This window comes from Zalophus californianus, chromosome 2 (genome assembly GCF_009762305.2).
Source record: "Zalophus californianus isolate mZalCal1 chromosome 2, mZalCal1.pri.v2, whole genome shotgun sequence".
NCBI lineage: Eukaryota > Metazoa > Chordata > Mammalia > Carnivora > Otariidae > Zalophus > Zalophus californianus.
Window position 1 is genome coordinate 121,032,045 of NC_045596.1, and position 20,321 is coordinate 121,052,365.

A 20,321-nucleotide genomic window follows, 5' to 3' on the forward strand; every position below is an offset into this window, starting at 1 on the left:
ACCAGGAGATTACAATCCAAAGAACTATAAACTTATACTCCATTTAATTAGTCTCTAAGGAAATCCAAAAATAACAAGGCAAACAAAAACAAGATACCTGGGGCACCTGGGTGGCTCAGTCGTTAAGCGTCTGCCTTTGGCTCAGGTCATGATCCCAGAGTCCTGGGATGGAGCCCCGTATCGGGCTTCCTGCTTGACAGGAAGCCTGCTTCTCCCTCTCCCAACTCCCCCTGCTTATGTTCCTGCTCTCACTATCTCTCTCTGTCAAATAAATAAATAAAATCTTTAAAAAAAAAAAAAAAACAAGGATACCTAAACAATTTTAAATTCTGAATCTTAGCCTTTATCCCAGGCAGAAAATCAGTAAATCAGTTGAACAGAATAGCACCATCAGCTTGATCAAATTAACATTTATAGATTAGTTTATCCGGTGACAAAAGAATATAAAAGCTTCTCAAGAATACACTATTCCTGTCATGCTTATGTATAATGTTCACAAAAATGGGCCACATTCTGGCCTATAAATCATACATAAACAATTTAAAAGAAATCACAAAATATGCTTTCAGAACACAATAGAATTAAACAAGAAATCACTAACAGAAAGATAACTGGAAAATCCAAAATATTTGGAGATTAAACAACTTACGAATCAAGGAAGAAGTATCAAAAGAAACTGTAAAATATTTGAAACTGAATGAAAAAATTAAAATTACCAGAAATTGTAGAATACAGTGACAGCAGTGCTTACAGAGAAATTTATAGCATGGAGTATGTATGTTAAAAAAGAAGAGAGATTTAGAATCAGTAATCTAAGCTTTCACCTTAAAAAACAAGAAAAAGGAGAGCAAAGTAAACCCAAAATAAGCAGAAGAAATAATAAAAATCAGAACAGAAATCAACGAAACTGAAAACAGGTAAGTTAGAAGAAGTCACTGAAACCACAAGCTATTTTTTTTGAAAAGGTCAGGATCAAAATCAATAAACCTCTAGCCTGGCTAACCAAGAAAAAAAGAGAGAAGACACAAATTACTGATATCAGAAACAAAAGAGGGGCCATCCCTACTAATTCCATGGATAATAGAAAGGAACATAAAAGAGTATTATGGACAATTCTATTCCCACAAATTTAGTATCTTCAATAAAATGGACCCAATTCCCTGAAAGACACAATCCAACAAAATTCACACAAGGAGAAATAATCTGAATAGTCCTACATCTATTACAGAAATTGAATAAAAAATTAATAACCTTCCAGGGCGCCTGGGTGGCTCAGTTGGTTAAGCGACTGCCTTCAGCTCAGGTCATGATCCTGGAGTCCTGGGATCGAGTCCCACATCGGGCTCCCTGCTTGGCAGGGAGTCTGCTTCTCCCTCTGACCCTCTTCCCTCTCATGTTCTCTATATCTCATTCTCTCTCTCTCAAATAAATAAATAAAATCTTAAAAAAAAAAATTAATAACCTTCCAAAAGAAATCATCAGGGCTAGGTGTTTCACTAGTGACTTCTATCAAACATGTAAGGAAGAAATGATACAAATTCTCTACAATCTCTTCCAAAAAACAGAACAGAGTAAATATTTTCTAACTCATTCCATTAGGGCAGCATTATCTAATACCAAAACCAGAAAAGACATTACAAAGAAAGTGAAAGAACAGTATCTCTCACGAACACAAATACAAAAATCCTCAAGAAAATACTAGCAAATAGAAACCATATATAAAAAGAATTATATACCACAACTAAGTAGGATTTATTCCAGGCATGCAAAGCTGGTTCAACATTCCAAAATTAATTAATGTAATCCTCCATATCAACAGGCTAAAGAAGAAAAAAATATATATCAATAGAGAAAGCATTTGACAAAATCCAACATCCATTCACATGAAATTTATCAGCAAACTAAGAATAGAAAGGAAACTCCTCAACTTTATCTATCCATGAAAAAGCCGACGGCTAACACCATACTTCATGGTGAGAACCTAAGAGCTTTCCCCTTGAGGTCAGGAATAAGAAGGATGTCCCTTCTCACCATTCCCCTGCAATATCATATTGGAAGTCTTACCTAACACAGTAAGACAGGAAAAGGAAATAAAAGGTATAGATTGGGAATGAAGAAATAAAAACAAATTCTACTCCTACAAATTCTACAGAATTTTACTCCTAAGTATTTACCCCAAAAAAGAAAACATACGCCCACACAAAAATGTGTACATGAATGCTTACAGCAGCTCTATCCATAATCACCTAGTATGGGAAAGAATCTTGGTTAACTATTGCTGCATTACAATTACCCCAAAACAGCAGTTTAAAACACCAAACATGCATTATTTCACAATTTCTATGAGATAGAAAGTTGGGAGAAGCTTGATTGAGCACTTTGGCTCAAGGATGTTCAGGAGTTTGCAGTCAAGTTAGCTGAAGGAATTATCTGAAATCTTGACTGGGGCTGGAGGATCCATTCTAAGATGGCTTGCTCATATGCTGTTGACAAGAGGCTCAGTTCCTCATGGGCTACTGTCAGGAGGCCAGAGTGCCTTGCCACACACACCTTTCCACGGCCCCCATTGTTTCCTCACAAAATGGCAGCTGGCTTCCCCGAGTGAGTGATCCAAACAAGAACAAGGCACAGTAACAATGTCTTTTATCAATCTAATCTCAGAAATCACACACTATCACTTCTGCCATATTCTACTAGTTCCAGACACCAATCCTGACAGTGCAGGAGAGGTCAACACAAGGGCACGAATACCAGGAGATAAGGATCACTGGGACCATTTTGGAAGCTGGTTACCACAAACCTAAATATCCGTTAACTGGTGAGTAGATAAACTATAGTACATCCATACAGTGGAATAGTAATCAGCAATAAAAAGGAACAAACTACGGATATACGTAACAGCATAGAAAAAAATCACAAATACTAAGTGAAAGAGCCAGAGCCAAAAAGCTACATACAGTATGATGTGTTACACTCTGGGAAAGGCATAACCAAAGGGATACAAAACAGATCAAAGGCTGTCAGGAGCTGGGAAGGGGGCAGAAAACTGACTACAAAAGGGCATGAAGGAATTTCTTTGGATAATGGAAATATTCTATATTTGATTGTGATGGTGGTTATACGATCATATGTGTTTGTTAAAATTCATACAACTATACACCTAAAAAGGACAAGTTTTATTGTAAATACACTATACCTCAAAAATTACTTATAAAAAGAGAGCTAAAGGAATCTTGAGGGGAAAAAAAGAGGTTTGCTTAGGAATATTGCTATAGGAGTCTTAATGTGTAAATAACAAGTTTCCAAAGGAAAAGTGACAATTAAACCAATAACATTATAATTAAAGTTCCTTAAGCTAAAAAACTTTCTCTGAGCTTAAGTCTACAGATTGAAAGTGTCCATCAAATTATAAGTTAGACAGATGAGAAAAGATACACATGTATCTTGGCATATCCTGGCAAAAGTCTTAAACTTTAAGAGTAGAAAAAGTTTAAATGCTTTCAAGAAAGAACAAGTCACTTAGAAAAAAAGAGAGATAAGCTTAAGCCTTCTTATTTGTAACAAAAAGGAAATGCTGAAATAGTTCCCACAAATTTTTGAGAAAAGGACTGCCACCCAAAAATTCTATCCCAACCAAGAGTAAAATAAAATTATTTAGGAATACCAAATTACTCAAAAAATGTATCACCCACTTACCCCATCTAGGAAACAGCCAACAAAAAATGCTCACCAAATAACTAAATCATTGCAGAGATAGAGGAGGATAAAAGAGACCTTATGAAATACGAAGTGGATATTAGTAAAGCAATTGGGAACAGATATATAACAAATGAAAACTCAATTAAATTTATTTTAGAATTAAAATCAAGCATCTAAACAAAAAAGAATATTAAAATCAGTCTAGCATGCAAGGAAACTCTAAGTAGTTATTACAAACAACTTTTTTGTTTTGTTTTGATTTACCTGGTTTGCAAGATGAGAGTGACCAAACAGCTTGTGACCCAATTTCCCGTACTGTTCCAGTCCTTTCCAATTGCTTAGGGTCAGCACCAGGTGGTGTCTTGTTTGGTGTGGTCATTTTTTAAATATTCTATGTAGAAAACAAGAATGTCCACGTTATACCAGGATCTGAGCATCTTCTACAAAGGGTAAAAATTAAAATTTAATAGCAAAATATATCACTTATATACCCTTGATATTAACCATCTATTTCTCAAATGCAGGTAACATAACTCAATTACTATAATTAAAAAATCTTGGGAATTCAGTTTTTGTTTCTAAAATATATTATGACTTACAAGATGTGCAAAGCAGTAGAGTAGCCAAAGGGCATGGGATCAGAGTTTTAACTTCAGCCTCTCCTTTAGCCTAGACTTTGGGCAGGTCTGGGTTTTATTTCCTTACCTGTAACAGGGGTCAACTTGATCTATAATTCTATAATGCTGTATAATTCTATCCCTGAGTAAAAAAAAAATGTTTTAAAGCTTTTATTTTTAAGGGGCACCTGGGTGGCTCAGGCAGTTAAGTGGCTGCCTTTGACTTAGGTCATGATCCCAGGGTCTTGGGGTTGAGCCCCATGTGCAGCTCCCTGCTCAGTGGGGAGCCTGCTTCTCCCTCTCCCCTGCCCCTCCCCCTGCTTGTGCACTCTCTCTCTCTCTCTCTCTGTCAAGTAAATAAATAAAATCTTAAAAAAATAATAAAGATTTTTAAGTAATCTTTACACCTGACATGGGGCTCAAACTCACAACCCTGAGATCAAGAGTTGCACACACCATCAAATGAGCCAGTCAGACTCCCCTCTGAGTAAAAATTCTTAATTCAAATGATTTTTTTTCTTTAGAAAAGTTAAATTGAAATATTCTTATTCCAGGAATATGTAAATATGTTTCCATTTTACTTATTTTGAATGTAAATTTACTTCAATAATTTATTTTTTATTAAAGTATAATTAACATACAGTGTTATATTAGTTTCAGGTGTACAATATGATTCAACAATTCTATACATTTCTTCAGTCCTCATCACAATAAGTCTACTTTTTTTTAATTTTTATTTTTAAGTAATCTCTACACCCAATGTGGGGTTCAAACCCACAATCCCTAGATCAAGAGTCCCACCCTCCACCAACTGAGCCAGCCAGGTGCCCCACAATAAGTCTACTCGCAATCCCCTTTATCTGTTTCACCCATTCTCCCACCCACCTACCCTCTAGCAACCAGCAGTTTGTTCTCCGTATTTAAGAGTCTATTTTTTTGTTTTGCTTCTTAAATTTCACATATTAGTGAAATCATATGGTATTTGTCTTTCCCTATCAGATTTATTTCATTTTGTCTTCTACCCTCTAGGTCCACCCATGTTGTTGCTAACGGCAAGACCTCATTCTTTTTTATGGCTGATATTTCATCGTGTGTGTGTGTGTGTGTGTGTGTGTGTGTGTGTGTGTGTACATCTTCCTTATCTATTTATCTACTGATGAACATTTGTGTTGCTTCCACATCTTGGCTCAGGTAAATAATACTGCAGTAAATGCAAGGGTGCATATATCTTTTTGAATTAGTGTTTTTGTTTTCTTTGGGTAAATTACCCAGTAGCGGAATTAGTGGATTATATGGTAATTCTATTTTTAATTTTTTGAAGAACCTCCATACTGTTTTCCACAGTGGTTGCACCAATTCATGTTCCCTCCAACAGTGCACAAGGGTTCCCTTTTCTCCAACAGCCTTGCTAACACTTACTTCTTGTCTTTTTGATTCTAGCCATTCTGACAGGCATAACGTGATTATCTCACAACAGAAACATGAAAAGATACTGAACATCACTAATCATCAGAGAAATGCAAACAAAACCACAGTGAGATACAGGTCTCCATTTTAAATAACCCATTAAGTGATACAGAGAAAAATCACTTCTCCCAAGGTGTCAAAAGTTCCATTTACATGACATAGAAGATAATGTCAGAAAAACGGTTTCAAAGCATAGAAGTGAAAAAAACGACCCATTCTAAACCCCAAAATTTACTTCTTGTTAATCTTGGTAAATCTATGCAGGCATGAAAATAAAATCTCCAGTAGTAAACAATATGTAAAACAGCTCAGGTAGTGCAAAGTTACAGACACTGAACATGGTTATATATGCTATTATAAACCTGGCCCAGCAGTTCAGTATACCATCTCCTTGACACCTTTTAGATCTCAGTTGTTTCCTAATCTCCACACAGCACTTGATACTCATTAAATAATAGTAGAGCCACTAGACTGTAAAATTCAGAAAGGCCTGAGACTTAAATGCTCAATTAGCAATTTACTGAATGAATAAATGAGTAAGTGCCGTCGTAAGCTAAACTAAAGTATTTGCCTTCTGCAAGCTAAGGACTAGGATGAGACAAGTAAACCTGTGACTATCACTACAAGTTGAATATCCTGTCGTTGTCAAACGTTCCAAAACGTCAAACTGTACCAAAAAAAAAAAAAAAAGGAAGGAAGAAAAGAAAGTAGCTCATCTCTGTACTGGAGCAGAACTCAACTGCCCGACTTGGTACTGGACGCCACCCAGTGGATAAAACACGGAGCTCGGAAAAGCCTGGGTTCCTGGCCACCCACTTAAGAATAAGTTGAGGCCAACGAAAGATCGCCATCAGCAGCTGTATTTGGACCAGACTCTGTTGGTCCTGCTTGATACCGCTGCTAGAAATGCTAGAATGGGCCAAAGGCTCTCCAGCGGCCTTGAGATCGGGAGCGGAAAAAGGGACTGAGAATGGGGATGAGAACGCGTCTGCTTACGCTAGAACCATTCTCCACATTGGGGGAAAAAAGCCCACGCACTTACAGCTTACAGACCCGGCTTGCCGCAACCCAGCTTTTTAGGATACCCTGCGGACCCGTGCCACTCCCACTCAGGACAGCCCGGCTTTCCCAACGACGTTAAATTGGAGTCGCAACACAATGACGTCAGTTCTCGCCTTCTTGCGGGACCAGCTCCAGGGCTCCGCCCGTCGCTCTCTGTCTCGCGCGCGCACTACGTCCGTAAGGCATGCGCGAGGCGGTGGCTGAGCGCCGCCATTTTGGCCGGTGGCCGTAGGAACACGCCGTGTGGGTGAGAAGTGAAAGGAAGAACTGATTTGGCCTCTGAGCTCCCCTCCGCGAGGGGATCGTTTTCTCCAGGTACGTAACTAGCCAAGGAAAGTTTGGTCGTTGGCTGCGGCCTCACACGATTTAAAGACTGTAGGGACGTTCTCTGAGAGCCTTTGGTGAGGCCTCCGGTGTCGGCGGCGGAGAACGCAGCGGCGCGTGGCAGCCGGCTCGGAAGGGACAGCTGGAACCGCCAGAGCGGGGGCGCCGCCGAGGGTTCGGAGGCACGTCGCTCTTCCCTTCCAGCTGACCTGGACCTCGGCCACTGTTGCTTGCCACCCGCGCAGGGGCTACCAGAATGGACTTGGATGCCATCTCAGAGATCCGGACTCCACCGTCTCCACTCCCCCTTTACTACGCTCTTGCCCGAGAGCGGACAGAGAAGGCAACTTCAGAACTTAAAGCATCCTCTTTTTCCCCCATCCTTACCCTGACACAGTGAAATGGACATATTGTCACACATGCGTATTTGATTATAGGAAGTCGTGGCCTTTTCTTCCACGGCTTCTCTGGTGATTATGGAATGAGTCATGGCATTTTGCCGCCATGAAGTCGAATCCTTCTTACCCGTTCCCCGTCTTTATAGAAATGATGGGCAGTTGTCGCTCTACTTTTCTCATAGAGCAACGTGTATTCGGTTGTCCCAAGTAATCTCCCAGTTCAACGCCTCTAGCTTTTTTGGTGCGCTTTTATAGTACTTGGCACTTTCTTCTTGGTGACTTGTTTTCCCTGTCTTTGTATAAACTGCATGAGATTAGGAGTGCAGCGGTTCCTACCTTGTAGACACGGTGGCCAAAGCCAATACCCACATCCCATAAACTACATAAACCTACTTTATCTTTTTGTGTGTGTGGTAAAGTCCATAAGAGTGAGAAATAACTGTCAAAACAATGAGGAGGGGTGTGGGAGGGGTTATGCTGGTGTTTTTGTTGTTTTGTCCTCTCTTCCACAGGGACTGCTAGCTAGGCATTTATGATAGTGGTGGTTGTGTTGCATTTCTCAGTACATTTGCCTCATACACTGAAAATAATCGTACTATATCAGCTACCTGACAATAATGCTTTGTCAATGTTAACCAAGGGTTCTTCATCTGTATTTGTCCCAAAAGGGTATTTTTTTGTGTTAAAAATCTTGTTATGCCCATTAAAAACATTTTCTTAGGAAGAACATTTAATACAATTTCTGAGAGGAAAAAGTATTAATTGGATGTCCCTTCTAAATGTCTTCAGTTTAAGACTCTGAAATCAAGAGTTGTGCACCACTCCCAACTTACATGTTTTATAAGACTAATAACTTACCGTAACCATAGGTTAAAATATTTTATGTGATATCAGGCGTCATTTGTTCACAGCACTCTTTTAAATGCTTTCACATGATGTTATAATAATTTTGGTCTTAGACTGAAACTGCTTTCCATAATGCTTCTCACTTCTTTTTTTACTCCCAGCTGGAAGAATGACAGTGAGGGTCATTGTTTGAGTACCTATTTTGAACAGTTTGTCTTCAGATCTGAAATATCTTCAAATTCCTCTTTGTCTCCAGGAGTCTGTTACTACCCCCTCCCTCCCTCCTGCGGTTTTACTGTGCTTTATCTCATTGAAAAAGAAATAGGGATCCCTCCTCCCCAATTCTTGAAAATAATATACAAATTTAGTCATCATTGTTCACACAAGTAACAGTTCTACAAAGAATTTATATTCCTTATTCTTAAATGCATTATAATTTATCACTTTCTTATACAGATCAGCTTATTAATATCTCTGGTATGTTTTTATTTTTCTGTAAGTCATCTCTTTCAGTCACTTGGTTTTTAAAATGGTTTGAAATATCAGATGAAACACTGTAGTAGTTTGGCAGAAATAAAGTTCAGCATCAGCAATTTTGTTATAAAAGATCTATTCTCTAGAAGGGACTTCATGACATTCATTCACCAGGTAATTTGTATGGTGTCCAGCTTTATTTTAATAACTAAAGACTTCACTTTTTCAGGGAGTTGTCACTTAGAGTGAAAGCTTTTTTGTAGCAATTCAAAAGTCATTTAATTTCTTTCTCTTCTAGTCTTTATGAAAACTGGACCAGTTTTTAAAGGTTTTAAGGGGGTAGAGTGGATCTATTAGTTTCCATAATTCTGTTTATTACATAAATATGTAGTGTCCTCTTGGGTGATTTTTTTTTCCCCCAGGATATACTTTAGTGGATAGCTGTTACTATGAAATATTGACAGTATTTCTGAAGTTACTATAACCTATAAGAAATTATTTACTGTGTCTAAATTCATTTTTTCATTTATTCAGCAGAAATATCTGAGCTTTTATGATGTGCTGGGCACTAGTTTAGCCACTGGGCTGAACAGACAAAAAATCCCTGCCCTCATGATGGAGTATCTTTTACTTGGAGTGGGAAAAATACTGTGTGTACAGAGAAAGAGTATATAAATACATGTATATACACAATAAATATGTACATAAACCATATGTACACATACATACGAAATACATGCTGTGCGGTATAGTAGAAAGAGCTAAAGAGAATAAGCAAATCAGGAAAGAAGAAAACAGAAAAGCAGTTGGGTGTATTTTTTGGTAGTATAGTTAGAAAAGGCTAACTAAGAAATAAACATTAAAGACTTGAAGTAGTGAGCCTTGTAACTCACTAGGGGGAATAGCATTACAGGCAGAGGGAATAGAAAATGTCAGGGCCCTGAAGCAAGAACATGTTTGACGTGTGCTAAGAATAGCAAGGAGCCAGTATGGCTGGAGCAAAATGAACAAGAGCTAGAGTAGTTGGAGATGACATCAGAAAGTAATAGAGGCTGATCAGTGCCTCATTAATTATTTTAAGGACTTTGGCTTTTACTCAGAATGAGTAGGGAAGCCATTGCAGGACTTTAAGTAGAGGAGTGACATGATGATCCTGGCTTACACTTAAAAAGGATCATCCTGACTTCTGTAGTGAGAAGGAACTGTCAAGAGTCGGAGTAGAAGGAGGTAAGAGTAAAGCAGAGAGACCTGATAGGGAGCTATTAGAGTAATGCCGATAAGAAATAATGGTGGCTTAGACCAGAGTGATGAGAAATGGTCAGATTTATGAAGGTAAATTGGACATAATTTGCTGTTGTGGCATGTAAAAGATAACTTCAAGGATTTTGGCTTGAGTAAATGGAAGATTGGAGTTGTCATTTAACAGAATGGGCAAGACTGCTAGAGAAGCAAATTTTGGTGGGGACATCAGGAATTCAATTTGGGAGATGCATGTTAGACCTTGAGGAAGAGATGTTGGGTAGTCGGGTAGATAGATATACAAGTTTAGGGTTAGGAGAGGTATCCTGGCTAGAGAGAGAAATTTGGGAGTTAGCAGCATATAAATAGGATGTAAAGCCGTGAGATCAGAGTAGAATACCTTAGAGAATGAATATAAATAAAAAATGTGACCGAGTATTAGAGCACCTCTCAACTTTCAGTAGCCTAGAAGATGAGGAAAAGTGACCAAGAAAATAGGGAAACTAGATTAGTGCTGTGTCCCAGAACCAAGTTAAGAAAGGGTTTCTATCTTTAGGAAAAAGTCATAATTTGTGTCAGATGCAATAGGTGTTCAGGTAAATTAAGAACTGTTAATTGTTTTACCCATGTATAGAGTAGTGGTGACCTGATAAATTGTTTTGATGGAATGATGGGCACTTAAGTCTGAAATGGAGTCCAGAAAAAATACATAGAAATTTGGAACACTGACCGTAGGCAACTCTTTCAAGTAGTCTTGCTATAAAAGGAAGGAGAAATAAAGCAATGGGAAAAGATAGGGTCAGGTAATAGAATGTTTTGAATGCTAATAGGAACGAGCCAATGGAAAGAATAACTGATGATATGAAAGACAGGAGAGAGAATTGTTAGAATATTCCCCTTAGCAGATGTCTTTTAATGTATAAGTAGACTTCACTGTGGAAATATATATAATGTGATTGCTGGCTGGCATAAAGGTTCACATGAGATGACACTAGTCAGCATGGCTTTGCTTTTTTGTCTACCCATTTTCAGCTTTATGTGTGCAGATGAAGAGTTGTATGTAACCAGGATTGTAGTTAAAGGTATAAATGATTGACAAGAAAATTTTAGCTAGTACAGAGAGACGTGAAGATACAAGAGCTGAGGGACGGTGGAAATGTGGTAGAATCAAGAGGTAATGACAATAGGTCTAGGGAATGGGGGAGTTCAAAGGGTTTTTGGATTGTTGGGTACAACAGGGGTAAACTGAAAAGATAGGAGTGGTAGTTGGAGAATGGGGTATTTGAAATGGAGGTTATAAAAGGATTGCAGTTATTGGTAATAACAAGGTCAAGGATTTCACCAAAGGAATGAGGGGTTGAGGGAAGGTGAAAGAAAGATCACTGAAGGAGAGAGGTTACTGAACTAAGAAGACAGGCTATTATTAGATCATTTATGAACATACTGAAATTAAGAATTATGACAGGAGCTGTAAAAGAGTGAAAATTAGCCAAGGGCAGAAGTCCTCAAATGGAAGGGAGTGATCTGATGGTCAGTGAATGACTAAAGCAGTTGGATGATCTAGAGGCAAGAGCTGACTTTTTAGTGAGGAGGGAGAGAGATAAGATAGTCCGGGAGCAACACTGAGGAACCTGCTCTCTTATCCCTCTCCACTAATGGTATTGCAGCATGTGAGAAAGACAGAGGTCTACAAAGGGAAGCAGTCAGTCAAAAAAAAAAAAAAATCAGAATTGATTATCACAGTCCTTGATAGAAAAGGCCAACAGATTGTCTTTGTCAGTGGGTAGTCTTTTGGCTTCAGGTTCTGCCGTTACATACTAGAATAACCTGAAATTTTAAGATAGTTTTTGGAATTATTTACTTTAATCACTATTCTGAGAAAATTGATGTCTGTCACTAAGTCCAATATTATAGAAGATTTTTAAGTTCACTTTGACCTTAGTTGCATAATTGATGGCACTGTTAATTATTATGACTTATAAAAGCTTTAAAAGTGAGTACATCTATACTTAGGGTTCCTTAGTCTTCTTTTCATATTAATGCTATTAGCATAAAATTCATCTTGGCCATATTACAAATTCCCAGAGAAATGCAGTTTTAATTTTTTCCCCTTAACATCATGGTCACAACCTTAATAATAAGTACCATTAGTGGCATCATTAAAAGTCAAATAAGACATGAAGTAATACTTAATTTGAGGGAGGGAATAGACATCTTTATTATGTATTTTTCACATCAGCTCCTATTCTGTTTTATTGGACTGTCTCACACTGGTATCAGTATTAGTTACGGAGACATTATATCATTTTTGTCCATCAAGTATAGTTTCCCCATCCCCTTTGTTCTTTTTCTTTTTCCTAGCCATTCTTTTTGCATAAGAGCTTTCATTTTGGTTTGTCTGGTTTTTTTTTCCTTTGAAATTGGATTAAATGTGTAAATTTGAGGAAGGCTGAAATCTCTGGTATTGACTATTCTATATTATAAAAACTGAGACAGTATGTCTTTCCGTTTGTTCAGGTCTTTTATGTTTCTCGGTTATGGTTTGAAAGTTTCCTCACATGTATATATTTTTGTTAACTTGATTCCTAGATCTTTTCTTTTTTGTGACCATTGAAAATGATGTTTTTTTCTTTTTTATATGAATCTTCTGATTAGTAGTATATATGTAAAATTTTGTTTTTTCATCCTTACTGTACTATTTTATTGCTTTTACTAGTTTTTTTAGTAGTTCCAGATAATCATATCTGAATATAGTGATAATTTAATGCCTGTGACTCATTTCTCTTAACTAATTGCATTGACTGTACCATAATTTTGTTAATTTTTCTTTAATAGAAGAGTTGGATATTCTTACTTTCTTAGAATTATGGCGGATAAATTAACAAGAATTGCTATTGTCAACCATGACAAATGTAAACCTAAGAAATGTCGGCAGGAGTGCAAAAAGAGTTGCCCTGTGGTTCGAATGGGTAAGCTGTTCTGTGGATCATTTAAAGATAAGAGAAGGTTAAAAGAAGTAAATTGGCTTAATAGTTCTCTAGGCATATACTTTTTTCCTATTAGTTTCTTTAAAATATAGGGATAAGACCAGATTTTGTTCTAAATTTCTTTTACTGCTTTTTGACCAAATGATCCTATTTTTGTTAATGGTAGAATAATGTATTTTTATCAGCATTTTTTAAAGTTCATTTTGACTATAAAATCAGTTTGTTACTGAGATTCTTACTGTTCTAGAAAAGTTCTATAATTACTTTAAGTCATGGAGAAAGGACTAATATATTTGTTTTTGATAGTATTCTCATTTTAAAAAGCAAGAATAAATAGCTTACTAAGAATGGCTGATTCATGAGATTTTGCTGTATTTTCAAGATTAAATAAATTTAAAACAATCCGGAATTATTGGTAGTCTTTAAGGGTTACGTTGTTACTTTTACTGTATTAGTGAGGTGTAAGCTTTTTGATTCTTAAAAGAAACTTTAGATGTCATCTATTATATTCTACCATGCTATTTAGAAATTCCATTATTAATATCCCTAATGTCAAGTTTAATTTCGTGTGTATATTGGATGACTACATACCTTTTCGTATCACTGATTTAACTAATGTATTATATTCCTTTCTTTACATTACCATTTCCAAGGCATATAGTGTGAATTAAATATTCAGGTCAGACAGCTTAAAAATAAAACTGTTACGGGAGCACCAGTCTGGCTCTAGAAAAGCATGCAACTCTTGATCTCGGGGTCATGAGTTTGAGCCCCACAGTGGGGGTAAAGATTACTTAAATAAATAAATAAACTTTTAAAAAAATTAAAAAATAAAGCTTTCAGGATCTGCCATAGTTTTATGAGCATATTTTCTTCCCCAGTAGTAAATTAATATATACTAATTATAATTAATCCCCACAAACCACTGATTTTTTTTTTAGGATATTGTCTCAATTGTATTTCTTTGTGTGGCCTTTGTTTTTGAAAATCTGCTTTGGTGTGGAGATTTAGAACCAGAATTACCTAAATGACAATGTTCAGAAAATTAGAATGGCAAGGAAAATAACGTAACTCTCTTTTTCTTTGCCAGGAAAATTATGCATAGAGGTTACACCCCAGAGCAAAATAGCATGGATTTCTGAAACCCTTTGTATTGGTTGTGGTATTTGTATTAAGGTAAGTGATATTTTATTTACGGGATTAAATTGGAACCTCAAGAAGTCAGAAAATTCTGAATACATTATAACTATTTTTAAAGAGGCAAAATATAAAGCAGTGAATTAAAAATGTAAATTTAGGAAAATGGTGTTCTGTCAATAATCTAGTATTTAATATTGTTGCTTTTTGAAGTAACTAAACCACCCATTGTAAAAGTTATCCTTGCCGTACTCAACTTTGGAAAGCCATTTCCAACCAAAATTAATTTCTCTTTTTTCACCCTTTTTTTTCCCCTCACCCTTTTATGAGGAGGACATTCTTTCCCATGTCTTTACAAGTACTTGGAAATGTAAATACAAAAAGTGTGAGTTATATTACATGCAGTTCCTTCAAGTCTGTATTTAACTTTAAATCATACCTAAATGCATACAGCCAAAATTGTTTGAATTTAACCTAATCCTTAAGTGCTTCTGCTATATTATACATTCTTCTGTTGCAGTTATCACAGTAGTATAATTTTTCAAAATACCTCAATTAGTTTTTGTTGCATTGAATAGTTGGTTAGGGCTTTTAACTTTAAAATGATAGATTTCCAAATTTAGTTCAGAAACAGTATTTAAGAACCAGTACGTTAAATTCTTAATTTAGGTATTTTTAATTGTAGATAATATTTTTAGAAAGGAACTTTACCAGAGTATGGATACCACCCTGTTAACTGATTCTAATAAGGCTTATGTATATTTTACATTTGTTTCTGAATCCTTAGTTAAGTATCCAGAAAGATTTCGTTGGTATCTAAAAGTGTTTTCTCTTGTTTTGAAAATATAATCAGGAAATATTCCTGCCAGCAAACACTTATTAATATCTTGTTATATGCCTGTCAATGTTGCGGGTGCTGGAGATCTGATTTTGAACAATATATTATCTTCTACTCTGTTTTCTTCTTTATTGCTATAGAAGAATGAGATCCCAAATTTTGGGGTATACTTCAGTGGCTGAAAAGATACTGATGTGATGAATCTGTTTGGGGGTGGGGGTAGTATATACCCTCTGAACCCTAAGATACTTACAAAATGTATGGATTTTTTTTTCTTGTAGATTTAAAGAAGCTTAGATTACTTTGCAGCCTATAAACATATTATGTACATTGATAGAATAATAGAAAATTTCTGTAAATGGCGGTAACTCCATTGGCAGAAAACTACATTGTGTGAAGAAGAATTAATAGTTTTGGTTAGAGTGTGGTAATTACATTATTAGAATACAAGAGTTGTTTTTTTTTTAAAGTTTTTTTTTGAGACAGAGAGAATGGGAGAGAGAGAGAGCACATGAGAGGGGGGAGGGTCAGAGGGAGAAGCAGACTGTCCACCAAGCAGGGAGCCCAAAGCAGGACTCGATCCAGGGACTCCTGGATCATGACCTGAGCCAAAGGCAGTCACTCAACCAACTGAGCCACCCAGGCGCCCCAAGAGTTGTTTTTTTTTAATTCTCTGTGTTCTTATAGCTTATAAAATGGGAATTCACTGAAATCTTTATCTATAGAGACTTTTGAATTGATCCCCTCAGATCTTTGAACATTTCTGCTAAACAGATCTCTAATCTAGGGTTATATTCTTTGGATGTACCTTTATAAATTTCTCTGAGAAATTTTTCTAGTCACATTGATGCTCTTAAATAACCTTCCAGTTCTTGCCATTCTTGTTTCTTGGACATTTATCTGATTGATAATAAATTGTTATTTGAATTAATTAATGAATTAATTTTTTTTAATGTGAATTTACTCAGTTGGGATATAAATCATATTTTTCATATGAGATGGTTAAAAACCACAATGGAAAGACATTAATCCTTGCTCTCTCCAAATATTATGCTAGCTGATGATGGGACATGAATAGACCCAAAAAAGGTACAATCCGTAAAGGACTAAACCTTAACCATAAAGACCTTAAAGGACTGTACAAAGTAGAAAAGAAAGCATACAAAGACAGGAAGAAGGAAGTAGTGAGAGGGCATCTGTTATCAACTGAATATGGAATGATATACTCAGTAACCGTGTTTTATCTTGCCTCTTAGCTTCATCTAATAATGTTAAAAAACACACAGGGGGGAAGAAACCTTCAATTGTTGTAAGGTCTTTCAGTAAGTATTAAAAACATATTAGAAGTCTAAAAATTCACCAGTCACTAAGAGAAAATTAGCTAATATGATTCTTGCCTTCAAAGAACTTAACTTTTATTTATTTATTTATTTATTTATTTATTTATTTATTTTTAAGATTTTATTTATTTGACAGACAGCGAGAGAGGGAACACAAGCGGGGAGTGGGAGAGGGAGAAGCAGGCTTCCCGCTGAGCGGGGAGCCCGATGTGGGGCTCGATCCCAGGACCCTGGGATCATGACCTGAGCCGAAGGCAGACACTTAACGACTAAGCCACCCAGGTGTCCCAACTTTTATTTTCTAAGTAAATAAGAAAGTGAAGCAATATTTTATATCTTTGTGAAATTCCCACATTTGGGTAGGGTTTGTTTGTTTTTTTTTTAATATCTACACCCAATGTTGAACTTGAACTCATGACCCCGAGATCAAGAGTCGTATGCTTTCCCAGCTGAGCCAGCCAGGCCACCCATAATTCCTACATTTGGAAGATTGCTTATAAAAAATTCTTAATGTATCCATTTTAGTCATATAGATATATTTCTTTTTTTAAAAAAGATGTATTCATTTATTTTAGAGCACACGTGAGTAGGGGGAGGGCAGAGGAAGAAAATCTCAAGCAGACTCCACATTTAGCACGGAAGCTGACATGGGGCTCTATCCCACAATGCTGAGATCATGACCTGAGCCAAAATCAAGAGTTGGATGCTTAACTGACTGAGCCACCCAGGCGCCCCAGTCGTATGTGTATTTCTAAAAATTAACACAAAATTCTTTACTTTAAATAACAGAAATGTCCCTTTGGCGCCTTATCAATTGTCAATTTACCAAGCAACTTGGAAAAAGAAACAACACATCGATATTGTGCCAATGCCTTCAAACTTCACAGGTATATTTTCAAGTCAACATTCCTCTTTACTTTGGTCAAAAGTAAAATACATTTGGAATTTTCAGAGAAATATAAAAATGGGAAAAGGTATTAACCATCCACTAAAGAGAAATGCAAAACTGTAACATCATACAGAACCAAACTGTATATGTCAGTGGTTCATTCTGGCTAACATTAGAATTACCTGGGATTTTTTTTTTTTTTTTTAAACTAATACCTCGGTTTCAGTCCTGTTGAATTACATCATATCCCCAGATACAGAATCTAGACCTCAGTAAGTTGTAAAAGCTCCCAGGTGATTCCAGTATACAAATGAGGATGAGAATCACTATTGTTAATAATTCCCTTATCCCCAAAATAACTTTTAAGGGAACTTATTCTCTACCCATTACTCTCATCTACAGAGAATATTACTCTGAACTTGGACACATATTGTTAAATCACAGGAGTTCTTTGAGGTTTTTAATCTGCTGTACACTGATATTTTGAATCTGGGAGTCTAGATTTACTAATGAAAAGGTATTTCTCAACCTGCCAGCTTTAAAGAGCCTACTGCAACAGGGAGAATGAAGTGGAATATTTCTGGTTCATGTGGCACTTTTCTCCTTGTAAGTAAATGGCAGGCCAAAAAAAAAAAAAAAATACAGTGTGAGGTTGCACTTGCTATGCAATTTCGTCCCAAAGCATTTGGTTATACATTAAAACTTAGCCTTATATGTAAAAGAGAATTACTTTAGAATGGACTTAAATAAAAATTGAAAAATAAAATTTGGAGTAATATTGGTCATGGATGCATTTCTAACAATTAACAGTTAGTTAATCTTGGCTGTTTTTTTTTCTAATAGCCAATAATATCTGGCATATATCTCTTAGCTTATTAATGGATGTGTGTGGAGTGCACGTGCATTAAAATACATGATCCTAATATTAGTAGCTTTTTCTACCTAAGTCCTGTTTTATTATTTTTTTGTATACTTATGACAGGTTGCCTATCCCTCGTCCAGGTGAAGTTTTGGGATTAGTTGGAACTAATGGAATTGGAAAGTCAACTGCTTTAAAAATTTTAGCAGGAAAGCAAAAGCCAAATCTTGGAAAGTATGATGTATGTATACCACCTTATGAATATGAATACTTTAGGTCAATTTTATGCAACTTTGAAGGAGAGGATATAATTTTTTTAATATTCTTATTTTCAACATTATTCATTAATTAATGCTGAGAAGCTATATACAGATGAAGCTCCTTTTTAATTAAGATCTGTTAATGCTACTTAACTGACAAATCTGAGTTTCCTTAAACTGTTAGCCACCTAAACTTTATATGCCAGAGGATTCTATTTGGATATAAAGTTGACCCTTTAACCAAAGTGCGGGTGTTAGGTGTGCTGACCCCCACACATACGTTTGAAAGTCTGTATATAACTTTTGACTTCCCAAAAACTTAATAGCCTACTGTTGATCAGAAGCCTTAGCAAGAACCATCAATTGCACATTTCATATATGTATTATATACTGTATCCTTATGGTAAAGTCAGCTAGAGAAAAGATGTTATTGAGTAAATCATAAGGAAGAGAAAATATATTTATGGTACTTTACTGTAATTATCAAAAAAAATTCACCCATATTGTTCAGGAGTCAACTGTATAAGTCATCCTTTTTGCATTATTGTGTATTATTAAATTCAGACAATTATATTTCTAGGATCCACCTGATTGGCAAGAAATTTTGACTTACTTCCGTGGATCCGAATTGCAAAATTACTTTACCAAGATTCTAGAAGATGACTTAAAAGCCATTATCAAACCTCAGTATGTAGACCAGATTCCCAAGGCTGCAAAGGTCAGTTACTCTTTAGGAGGAATTTATGTGTTACACATATTTGTGGAGGTATCAGAGATATATCAAACTAAACGTGGTTTACTTTGTAACTCATTTTAATATTGAAGAAAAATAGTAGTTAACTATTTCTGGTATATTATGACAGGGAACAGTGGGGTCTATTTTGGACCGAAAGGATGAAACAAAGACACAAGCAATTGTATGTCAACAGCTTGGTAAGTGTTTATTTTGTGCATATGTTTTAATAGGCCCTGAACTTAACTCATAAAGACAGATACCTTTTTATAGATTGCTAAAATAAATGGGAAAATTCCTAGTAATTGTTGTATTTACATTCTCTGTTAACACAATTTTCAACTGAGGTATCATTCACACTCAGAATGATGTACAATATACATTTTGCCTAGAAAGGTAAAATAAAACTTAAAACATTGAACACAATGCCTGTATGTTCTTTGTAGATTTAACCCATCTAAAAGAACGAAATGTTGAAGATCTTTCAGGAGGAGAGTTGCAGAGATTTGCTTGTGCTGTCGTTTGCATACAGAAAGCTGATATGTAGGTTGCTTTACACCTTTTGTATATCTTAATCCTTATTTTAGAGTTTTTATTTATAATACTGCTAATAAAGCAGTGCTTTTGAGAGAAATTAACAGTAATAATATCTAAGGTTCTACTTTTGAGGTAAGATATGGAAGCAGTTGTGCACCCATTGCCCATTCCCTGTTATTCCTGCAAGGGGAGACTAACTCATTTATTTAGAAGTACTTTACGACTTATAGGTTGCAGCACTTTTTAATATAATCAGTTGCTTATTATTTACACTACATTTATACATAAAAAGATTAAAAAAAAAAAAACAGGCCAACAAGTTTTTTTAAATACCTCAAGTAGAATATGAGGTCTTTTAGGTTACCCTAAAAGGGTGGCATGCCATGTGAGAGAGAGAGAAAGGAAGAAGGAGTTTGCTTCCTACTTTCTGGTGCCTCTCTTCTTCCAGATATTTTTTGCTCCCATCTTTTTCCACATTTCTACTCTGGCATCCAGTGTAGGCCAAGTCTTTTCCACAAAGTATTCTATAATTCTCTGCGGTGCCCTCCTTTTCAAAAACTTGTTTTAATGCATCTGATTTCAGCTAATCAAGAGAAACCTCTCTGAATTACTTCA

General features: G+C 36.0%; 2 protein-coding genes across 6 annotated transcripts in view; one reads left to right on the top strand and one right to left on the bottom strand.

The window, feature by feature from the left end:
- Positions 1-6,954, bottom strand: part of ANAPC10 (anaphase promoting complex subunit 10) — a 221,523-nt gene extending 214,569 nt beyond the window's left edge. For 3 of the 4 annotated variants that reach the window (XM_027597815.2, XM_027597814.2, XM_027597812.2), the window contains exons 1-2: positions 6,826-6,954; positions 3,964-4,090 (exon numbers count right to left, since the gene is read on the bottom strand). In XM_027597815.2, the coding sequence (XP_027453616.1) occupies positions 3,964-4,078 (115 nt within the window). In that variant the 5' untranslated portion in view covers positions 4,079-4,090; positions 6,826-6,954. The remainder of the gene's footprint in view (positions 1-3,963; positions 4,091-6,825) is intronic. The other variant, XM_027597813.2, reaches the window with a different exon arrangement.
- A 42-nt stretch (positions 6,955-6,996) lies between these two features.
- ABCE1 (ATP binding cassette subfamily E member 1) overlaps positions 6,997-20,321 on the top strand; it is a 29,927-nt gene continuing 16,602 nt past the window's right edge. The window contains exons 1-8 of one of the 2 annotated variants that reach the window (XM_027597811.2): positions 6,997-7,160; positions 12,962-13,095; positions 14,204-14,289; positions 17,218-17,315; positions 18,300-18,417; positions 19,017-19,154; positions 19,300-19,369; positions 19,616-19,712. In XM_027597811.2, coding sequence (XP_027453612.1) covers positions 12,993-13,095; positions 14,204-14,289; positions 17,218-17,315; positions 18,300-18,417; positions 19,017-19,154; positions 19,300-19,369; positions 19,616-19,712 — 710 coding nt within the window. In that variant the 5' untranslated portion in view covers positions 6,997-7,160; positions 12,962-12,992. The remainder of the gene's footprint in view (positions 7,161-12,961; positions 13,096-14,203; positions 14,290-17,217; positions 17,316-18,299; positions 18,418-19,016; positions 19,155-19,299; positions 19,370-19,615; positions 19,713-20,321) is intronic. The other variant, XM_027597810.2, reaches the window with a different exon arrangement.